Source organism: Megascapheus bottae, chromosome 30 (genome assembly GCF_031878675.1).
Source record: "Megascapheus bottae isolate mThoBot1 chromosome 30, mThoBot2.hap1, whole genome shotgun sequence".
Lineage (NCBI taxonomy): Eukaryota > Metazoa > Chordata > Mammalia > Rodentia > Geomyidae > Megascapheus > Megascapheus bottae.
Window position 1 is genome coordinate 6,046,976 of NC_143538.1, and position 10,162 is coordinate 6,057,137.

The 10,162-nt window shown below is 43.0% G+C and overlaps 1 protein-coding gene across 2 annotated transcripts in view; it reads left to right on the top strand.

Annotated features, from left to right (window-relative positions):
* The window catches only part of Gabrb3 (gamma-aminobutyric acid type A receptor subunit beta3), a 131,505-nt gene that overhangs the window by 83,009 nt on the left and 38,334 nt on the right, over positions 1-10,162 (top strand). For both annotated transcript variants that reach the window (XM_090321766.1, XM_090321765.1), the window contains exon 4: positions 8,016-8,236. In XM_090321766.1, the coding sequence (XP_090177892.1) occupies positions 8,016-8,236 (221 nt within the window). The remainder of the gene's footprint in view (positions 1-8,015; positions 8,237-10,162) is intronic.

A 10,162-nucleotide genomic window follows, 5' to 3' on the forward strand; every position in this document is an offset into this window, starting at 1 on the left:
GAACCAATGAAAAGCTAGATAGCTTCCAAGTCTGTGAAGAGAAGACAGATGGTTACAATGCTGGATACTTTCTTGTGGGTATATGCCAGTACTGGGGTGTGAACTTGTGACCTGGGTGCTGCCCTTTAGCTTTCTTTTATTTGTTATTTTGTCATTTTGTTGGTAATGGATCTTGAATTCAGGGTCTGGGCTAATCCCTAAGCTCTTTTGCCTCAAAGCTAGCACTCTACCACGTTGAGCCACAGCTCCCCTTCTGGTTTTCTGGTAGTTCATTAGAGATACAGTTCTTACAGACTTTCCAGCCCAGGCTGGCTTTGAACTGCATTCCTCAGATCTCAGCCTCTTGAATACTTAGAGGCGAGAGCCACTAGTACCCAGCTTCCTTTAGCATTTTTTTTAAAGGCTAGCATTCTACCACCAGAGCTCCAGCTCCACGTCTGGCTTTTTGCTGGTTAATGGGCAATAAGAGTCTCATAGCCTCTCCTACTTGGGCTGGCAGTCTTTAATTCTCCTGAGTAGCTAGGATTACAGGTGTGAGCCACCAGTAACCACCAGAATATTTATTTTTAGGCCTTTATGTTGAATAGATTGGAGTTTTATAAACATATGCCTTTACAGAACTACTAAGATTACTTTTTTTCCTCCTTTCTTACATGAATTACAGGCCCTACCACTTAATGCTTATGTAAGCGTCTCACGGCCATTATCCCTCTTTCCTGACCTGAGAACAATCTACCTGCAAGGTTTGCTATCATCAACTTGCTCAACCAGATGCAAACACAGGTGTCCTGTGGTTTTCATTGCTGCAGTTAAATATTTAAATTCAGTCTAAAGGCTCCATTTCTTTTGCAGGGATAGTGAATTAAGGAAACAAGAAAACTACAACAACACATACAAAATTCTTCATTTCCTGTGCTGGGGAATCTAGTCAAATACTTAATTACAGAATAACGAGCACTATTTCCACTTCCAAATATGAATTCTTGTCATTTTAATGGAATAACTGCCAGGAGATTTATACAAGCAGGAAGAAACTTGGCTGTTTATGTTTTTTACTACAAATAATCCACATTGATGGTATGAAACACTTAAGAGCAGAAGATTTGGGTTTTTATTTAGTCGTTATTGCTGTTGTTTGTATATTTAGGAGATCCAGAAAGGTCAGTAATTTGTATTACTCAAGAATACCTGCTTCCCCTCCCCCACCAGTAAGCCAGTCTTCTAAAAGCCAGAGAGCTTAGCTTTCAGGTCTCTTCAAGTCCTCTACCTCCTTCCCCACTCTTTCTTACTTCATCGAAGGCTATAGCAACATCCAGGCCCCCAAACCATGGACCTAATCTATGCCTGGAGTCTTACCTAGGATTTAGGGTTCCTAGCCTTTACTACCCATAGACACTTATTATAATCTATGGTAAATCCTAATAACTTGTTTGTTCAATGAGAAAAAATTCACAGAAATTCCAAACAGCTTATAGATCTATGGTATCTGTATGGCTTGAATATTAGTGTTGCTTGCTGATAAAGGAGGAGGAAAGCAACAAGGAAGAGAGAAAGAAAGAGATGAAAACTTCCATTAGGTTATCAAAGGGCTTTATATTTATTCCTAAAAGAAGACCAAAGGAATCAGTAAGCCTGGTTGAGAACAGTTTTGTTTGTAAAGTTGTCTTGTTTTATTAATGGTGTGTGTGTGTGTGTGTGTGTGTGTGTGTGTGTGTGTGTGTGTGTGCCAGTATCAGAGCTTGAAAACAGAGCCTGGATGCTGCCCCTTACCATTTTCACTCAAGCTAACCATCTACCACTAAAGCCTCAGCTCCACTTTTCAGCTTTTTCTTTTTTATTCTGGTTATTTATCTGGCTGGGCTGGGATCCATAGATCTCAGCCGCAGAGGAGTAGCTAGGATTACAGTTGTGAGTTACCGGCACCTGGCTGTAAAACTGGTTTTTTGCTTTGTCTTTTTAAAGAAAGACTGTTCTGAATACAGTACTCATTTGAATGTTTCTTCTTCATTGATCTTAAATTTTTCAAAACACCTGACACAGAGAGGTATTGACTGAAAATATTGTAAATGATTTGATGAACTAACATGGTTCAACCAGCTCTGGCCATCCAGACCAGCCCCCCCCGCCTTATACAGGGAACACCCAAGAAAGTTCAGTTCTCAGGGCACTGGAGAAAGCTGGGTGAAAATCCACTTGGTTTTTTTCTCCTCACTCCCTGAGCTATTGCCATTGAATCTCCAATCCCAAGGCCCACAGTGTCTGTTCACGAGAAACTTGCCTGAGTTGACATCAATGATGCTAGAGTTTATTTCCATTGTATGACTATAAAGAAATCTCTCAGACATGGGTGACCCCCCCCCCCGAGAGTCTTTATAGGGTTTTGGGGGATGGGGCTGGGAATCCACACTCCTCACCTAATCATGGCTGAGGAACCAAAATATCTGAATTTCCATCTCTGCCAAGCTAGTCGAGGAGGCCAAGGCCCTCAGGACAGTTTCCGTGCATAGATTTCCCACCCTAGTGAAGATTTACAGATGAACCAAGAAATGGATGGAGCACCAGAGATATGGTGGAAGGAGGATGTGGTGGAGATTCCAGGACATTGACACAGACTTTCAATCATCCGGTGCCAGTCTGGTTTCAGAGGGTTGGGTTTTGCACATTGAACTGTCAGCTGGATGTCCAAACATAGGCCTGACCTGGCTCTTAGCGTGACAGTTAGCAAGGTAATTAACAAATTAATTGTCTGTGCCATACTGGGGATTGAACTCAGAGCTTGAGTTCTGACTCTAAACCCCGTTCCCCTTACTCAAAGCTAGCGCTCTACTCCTTCAGCCACCATTCCATTTCTGGCTTTTGGACACAGGAGTCTCATGGACTTTCCTGTCTAGGCTAGCCTCCGACCATGAGCCTCAGATTGCAGCCTCCTTGAGTAGCTAGGATTAAAAGTATGACCCACAGGTGCCCGTCAGGTTTCAATTAATTTATAAAAGGCACCATCTATCAATGCTTGAATGGCTATACATCTCAAAGTTGTCATGTAAAATCAAGTGACATTGCATCATGACCAGAGGAAAAGCTTTGTGAGGCAAGGTTCTGCAGCAGGACTGAAAGATTTGGGGGGCTCTATTGAGCAGAACATGACTCTCCCTTTTAATCTCTAGGGACTCCAGGTCCATCAGAAAATTCTTTGTGGACCTGGATGCAGCCGCAGGCCAATTCCTGCCCCTCATTCTGCCAACACAAAGTGTAGATGTGCTGACTCAGCTGGTTGTGCCCTAGCCAAAAGAGCCTGTGCCAGGAAAACAGCCTATGTCTGTCTCCTCACTGTGGGCTGATCTAATCAGGCCTGTACTCCCAGAATGGGGCTGGCACTTCTCCACACTTCCCCTGGGCAACCCACCTCGGCACAGCCCACTCCCACACCCTGCCTCTCCTGGAATCTCACAACTTCCCCAAACTGCTCTGCCTTTTCTGGGCCTCTGCCTTTTCCACCTGGTTTACCTTCCCTGTGTCCTTCCTCTTAACCCTCTCCATACACTGCTTCTTTTTGAGACCTATGCTCACACCATAGGGCACCCTTCCTTCCTGGCCACCCTTACTCTGCTCTTCCTACTCTGAGTTTCTCTTTAACTCCAGCTGCTGCCAGCTCTGTTCCTCATACCACACATGCTACCTGGACTTTCCTTGTTAAAGGGCAGACATGGGAAAGGGGATGGTATAGGTAGGAGTTCCTGCTGGCCCAGAGGATGCAGCTGGAGTCTTTTTTGTTTTGTTTGTCAGTTGTGGGGCATGAACTCTCAGGGCTTGGGCATTGTGCATGAGTTTGTTTTCTGCTCAAGGCTAGTGCTCTATCACTTTGAGCCTCAGCACCACCTCTGGTTTGCCGGTGGTTAATTGGAGATAAGAGTCTCATGGACTTTCCTGCCAAGCCTGACTTCAAAGCTGACCTCTTCTTCCAAGTTCCAGTCTCATAATTCTTTTTCCTAGGAAGGTGTGTTTGGATGTCCTCCTCAGAAATAGCACGTGTGTGTGTGTGTGTGTGTGTGTGTGTGTGTGTGTGTCCTTTCAGGTCTGGTGTGGTACTAAATCCAGATGGCTTTTGAATTCTGGTACCTGCAATCATTTTCTCTCTGCTAGCTAGCCTCTCAGGGGCCATCTTGCATCTACTTTTTCTCTGCCTCACCCACTGCCTAGCACATGGGAAGGCACTCAATAAATACTTGTCAAATGCCTGAACAAATTTCTACATAAACAGATCCATCCTTGTAGAGTCTCGGGTTCTGAAAAAAGAACAGGCTTTGCCAACTAAACTGGCAGAGGGGCTGGAATAATCCTAAGAAATGTATTGGACATTGATCAAATTTGATGGTTAATGCTTCCTCCCAGAATCCTTGGATGATACCAACTGGCATCCCAGCAATTGGGTGGCATGGCCTGGCTATCCATCAAATGATCTCATCCTTGTCATCTGTTTCTTATCTTTACATCCAGATGTCACCCAGTCCATTTCAAGCTTTTGAGGTAAAGAACCCTATCCTAATTTCCCCATCTCCACCTTAGGTTGTGTGAGGAATCCAAGAACACACACCCCCTACCCTTCAAGCCCTGGTTTCCGTTAATTCCTGAGCTTTAGAGTCTCAAGGTGTCCTGCAGCTGTGTAAACTGAAAGATGGTGGTATGGCCCCTTCTAGGCTTTGTCCATGGGAAAGAACAAAGGAAGATAAAGAAAGGTGGTGGTGATGGGAGTGGAGAAAATAATACAGGCAAGTGGTGCATGTCTGTCCCTACCAAAGTAAGAAAAGTGAGGGAGTGAGGATGTTGAGTGACAGCTCCTTTGTGCAACTACTTAAAAGATCATTTTAAAAGGGCAATCAGATGCAGGAGTAGTACTCAATAGATGCTGGGCAGAAAGTGAACTACACCAATTGTGGATGGGGACAAGGAGGGAAAAATCAGGAGAGAGAAAAGGAAAGGGTGACATTGCCCCTAAAGAAATGTACCAATAGCCTGGTGGCTCATGCCTGTAATCCTAGCTACTCCAGAGTCTTGAGATCTCAATATTGCAGTTAGAAGCCAACCCATGCAGGAAATTCTGTGAGACTCCTCTTATCTCCAATGAGGCACCAGAAAACTTAGAAGTGACACTGTGGCTCAAAGTGGTAGGGCCCTAGCCTTGAGCACAGAAGCTCAGGAACAGCACCCAGGCCTGAGTCTGATTTCAAACACCACAACCACTACCACCACCACCACCAACAACAACAACACTAAAGAAATATCTGGTTACCTGACTTATGAATTGGTAACCCCTCTGTACATCACCTTTATAATAAGAATAAAAACATTTAATAATACAATGGGATACAAAATAGGCTACTGATTTATATCCCCAGCAGTGTAATAAGACTTCCTAGACATAGCAGATGGAGGGGGTTTATTTTAGTACTGTTTATTGTTCTTGTTTGTTTCCCCCCCTTCCCTTATTCTTCTGAAGTTCTCTCCCCACCGTGCCTACTCAAACTCCTGCAAATACAGAAGCTCCAAACTGAGACATGCTGCTGGTGATATCGAGAGCAAGATGGTTGAAAATAAATCCCCATCCTGAGTTTTCAGACCACGAGTGACAGGTGGACTCTTGGGAAGAAATTGTCACAGTCTCTCCTTCTTCCTGGCAAGCCATGTGAAAACCGGGCTGTGAAGGGGGCTGGAGGAAGAGTGCTAGACTTTCATGACTCAGACGTAGGGCTGGAATCAAGGTTTGGAATTAAAGAAAGAAATGACAAAACCCTTCCATCCCAGTAAGGAAGCTAACTTGTAGATTTCCAAAGCTGATGGTGATGATGGAGATGTGATTCTCCCGTTCTTCTCCATCAACCTGTGTCAGTGCACGCTCTATTTAAGACTTGGCTAGCTAGCACCCTTTCCACACCAGCAAGCACCTTCCATCTCCCGAAAGCCTCCATCTGCGTTCCCATGACAAAATGCATCTTCTGCATCCACTTTCCCCCTGGCCCTCTCTCTACTTTTTATCGACCTTACAGAACAATAAAAGTGTGTGTGTGCGTGCATGTGTGTGTGTGTGTAATAATTCACAGTGCTGGGGATCAAACTCAGGATTTTGTAAATGCTAGGCAGACATGCTACAACTGAGCTCCATACCCAATCCCAAACGGACATTTCCGAGAGTTGTTTAGCCTGTGTGGGTTTGGCTTTTATTGTCTCCCGTTGCTGTGTAGCATCTGAAAACCAGGTTGACATCTACGTTTGGACTTTTTGAAGCCTCTGTGCTTGAAGGAGAGCGTAAAATGGCATTGTCAGATTCGTTACACTTACGAAGCGCCCTGAGAGGCACAGACGAGACTACGGGTAGGCTCTGGTGAAGTCATTGCGTTGGCTGGTCCCCTGAACCACCCTGAGCCACCTCAACATGAGGAGGGTAGTGGCAGACGGATTCGATTGCCTGTGGACTCAGGAAAATCCGTGCTCAGAACCACAGCCAGGTTTCCTTCCCTGCCTGGGGTCATCAACTGCTTGAGTTTTCAGCTCAAATTCTCCCATGCTGAGGTTCAAAATAGTCTATACTACCACCATACTACAAGATTATCAGACTCACCCTCTCTTCCTATCTGTCTGTCTGTCATATCTACTACTCATCTGTCAGTCTGTATATTATCTATCAATCAATCCATTGATCTGTCATCTACTATCTGTCATATGTCTGTCTATGCCATCTGTTTTTCTATCAATCAACTTATCATTGATCAATCCATTGATCTATCAGTAGTATCTATTTTGCTCTCATCAACTACCTTATTGCCTGTTCACTGTCATATTTCTATCTATATATACCTACTATCATATTTCTTTTTTTGTCAGTCCTGAGGCTTGAACTCAGGGCCTAAGTACTGTCCCTGAGCTTCTTTTGTTCAAGGCTAGCATTCTACCACTTGAGACACAGTGTCACTTCCACCTTTTTCTGTGTATATGGTACTGAGAAATTGAACCCAGAGCTTCAGGCATGCTAGGCAAGCATTCTACCACCAAGCCACTCTCAGCTCTCTATTATCATATTTCTGTATCTACCTTTTTGTGGGTTGGTCTACCATCGATCGTTCCATCTCTATATCTGTCTATCATCTCTAATTTCTTTTTCTGTCACCAACATCTGATTTCTATCTATTCAACCAACTACTTTGCAAAGAAAGACAGGAGGGGGGAGGTACAAGGAAGGAAGGAAGGAGATAGAGGAAGGAAAGAAAGAAAGAAAGAAAGAAAGAAAGAAAGAGAAAAAGAGAAAACAAGGAAAGGAGTGACTCATGTGGGTATTTGCTTATTCTTCTCCCCCTTCTCCCATATCCTGCTGTGGCTTCAGGCTCTTATGAACCCCAGACTGAAATCTCATAACCAGGGGATGTTACACCCAGCGAATGCAGAAATGGCCATTCTTTCTAAAAAAGAAAAAAGAAAATGTGATAGATAAGGTGCGGAGAGACCTCCCACAGGCCATTTAGTTCTCAGTAGATATTTCTGGAAGGCTTGTATTTATACCTCTCACAGAAGGAAGTGGAAAGTGTCTTGAGTTTCTGAGAGTTTGCCTCTTGGGGCTTGTCTGTCATGAGTTGTTTAACACACCTGTCGGCTTGGTGAGACACAGCAGCTCTTGCCTGGCCCCTGATTTTATGATGACTTTTTGTTTTGGGAGAGGTAGGGGAAGACTTTATTTCTATATGGTTATCCTTTAAAATGCAATTTATCTAATTTCCCTTCTCAACTAAGCACACCAAGGCATTGATAGGCATTACACATATGTGTAGCCATTAAACCTGAACTTGGTATTCTCAAGATAAGCAGCCATCTTTGTCATACTGTGTCTAAACATGGCAGCCACTTCTCTTGCTTATTCGATATCACACCAAGGACTTCCACTGGTGGGACCTGAGTAGTCATGGAAGAATAACACTTGTAGACCGAGCACAAACTTCATTATTGCCTTTCTTTTCTCTTTCCCTCTCTAGGATTATACCCTCACGATGTATTTCCAACAATACTGGAGAGATAAAAGGCTCGCTTATTCTGGAATCCCTCTCAACCTCACGCTGGACAATCGGGTTGCCGACCAGCTGTGGGTGCCTGACACGTATTTCTTAAATGACAAGAAGTCCTTTGTTCACGGCGTGACGGTGAAAAACCGTATGATCCGGCTACACCCGGATGGGACGGTACTGTATGGGCTCAGGTCTGTCTGCCTCTTTGGGGTCAATTTTTGTACTTGCATGATGCATTGCCTTGAATGTCTCACTGGAGATGATTCGAGGAAGTGAGACCAGGCCCTCAGATTAATAAGGAAACATCCAAGAAACACTCTGAGCTTTTCCGGGGTGGTGAAAGGGAGGAGGGATCCCCCAAACTCCCTATCGTGCACAGATTTGAAGCATTATTGTTACTATAGTCATTCAAGTGATGGCAAAAACAGCTTCCTTGGCTGGATTGTATATAATTGGGTTACACTACCTAAAAGCACAAATTCTCTTAGGATGGGCTTCCCATATCATAGCCACAAAGGTTTATAATTAATATTGTCCTGACACTGCAGAGGCTTTTAATAAAGTTTTTTTTCCCTCTCCCAAAGCTATTTGGAAAACTAGTGGGGAAAAAAAATGTCTGCTGTGCAGATTATAAGATATAGTCTCCATGGAGCTTTCTTGAGGTGGTGTCGTGAATATTTATGGGAATGACTAAGTGAGAGGCTTTCTGATGAGAAACAGCTTTCTCCAGGTCTTCTAATGCAATCACTCAAATCAGAAAACCAGGCTGCCTTCCTGAGCTTGGAGAAGGAAGCCCTGGGCTTTCCTGGTTGCCTTGGAAACCACTAGACCTTCCAGGATGTTCCATCATTTCTGGTGGTTCATTATTTTGAATATTAAACTGTTAAATGATGCTCTTAGAAACCTTCTGTCTCTTCCACTGGCTTTGCACTGGGTTTTTTTTTGGGGGGGGGTAATTTCTAAATAGGGTTGTGTGAATATGTGCATGTATTGTGAGAGAAAAAGAGACAGAGGAACAGAAAGAGACAGAAAGGCATGCAGAGACATACAAGGAGACAGAGTGATAGAGACAGAGAAACAGTGTTAGAGATAAAAAGAGACAGAGAAACAGAAATGGAAACAGAAATGGAGACACACAGAAAAACAGAAACAGAGACTGATCATGCATCTCTGTCTGCCTGTCTCCATTTTCTGACCTAAAAATCCCCACCCTGATCCCCGGCCTTCTAAGATGACCCACAGTTTTGAATGGAACACATGCAAAAATATTGAAGGAAAGACTTAGTACAAAGTGTTCTGGAATTCAGAGCCTTCTTCAGTGGCTTAAACTATGGCCATACCAATTAACATTGAAATTTCATCACTGTGGCCTACAGCTACAACAAGATGCAACATTGCCTTAGACAGAAAATGCTGGGTGATTTGTGAAAACACAGCATGGGAAGGAAAAACTGTATGGGAGACTGGGGGAAAGTAGTAGCACATGTCAATCAATTTCTGGTTTTACTGCCATGAGAATAGCCTAAAGTATCTTTGGGAGGTTTTCTTTTTTTCTTTTTTTTTTTTGCTCCAAAATGAGAATTGTACCTGTGAAATTCTAGATGTTCTGATAAGTACATCAAGGCTCCAAAAACATATTCAGAATTTCTGTGAGCATAGGAAGCATTATTTATATGCCCCCTTGCCTCCTCATAAAAACTGGAAATAGAGGAAGCCTCTGTGCGTGCTTGGTGTGTGCTTGGGTGAGTTTGCATGTTCATGAACTTGGTACACATGTATGTTAAGAGCAAAGGGCTTTAAGTCTTTGAAAATTAGAGTTATAGAATATGTGTGAAAGTCTTGTAATAAATTTAAAGATTATGTTTGAAACTGTTGGATTTAACAACCCAAAACTGTTAAGGTATAGAGAGACAGATACATAGATATCTTTATTTATAGATATCCCTAGCTATACAAAGATATATCTACTTATATATTTAGATCTTTTATATATAAATACATATATAGATCTATATGTAAATAGATGTAGAACTATCTATGTAAATATTTATATATATTTATAAGTACAGATATAGAGAAGTAAATAGATTTTATATATCTGTATTCAGATAGGTTTC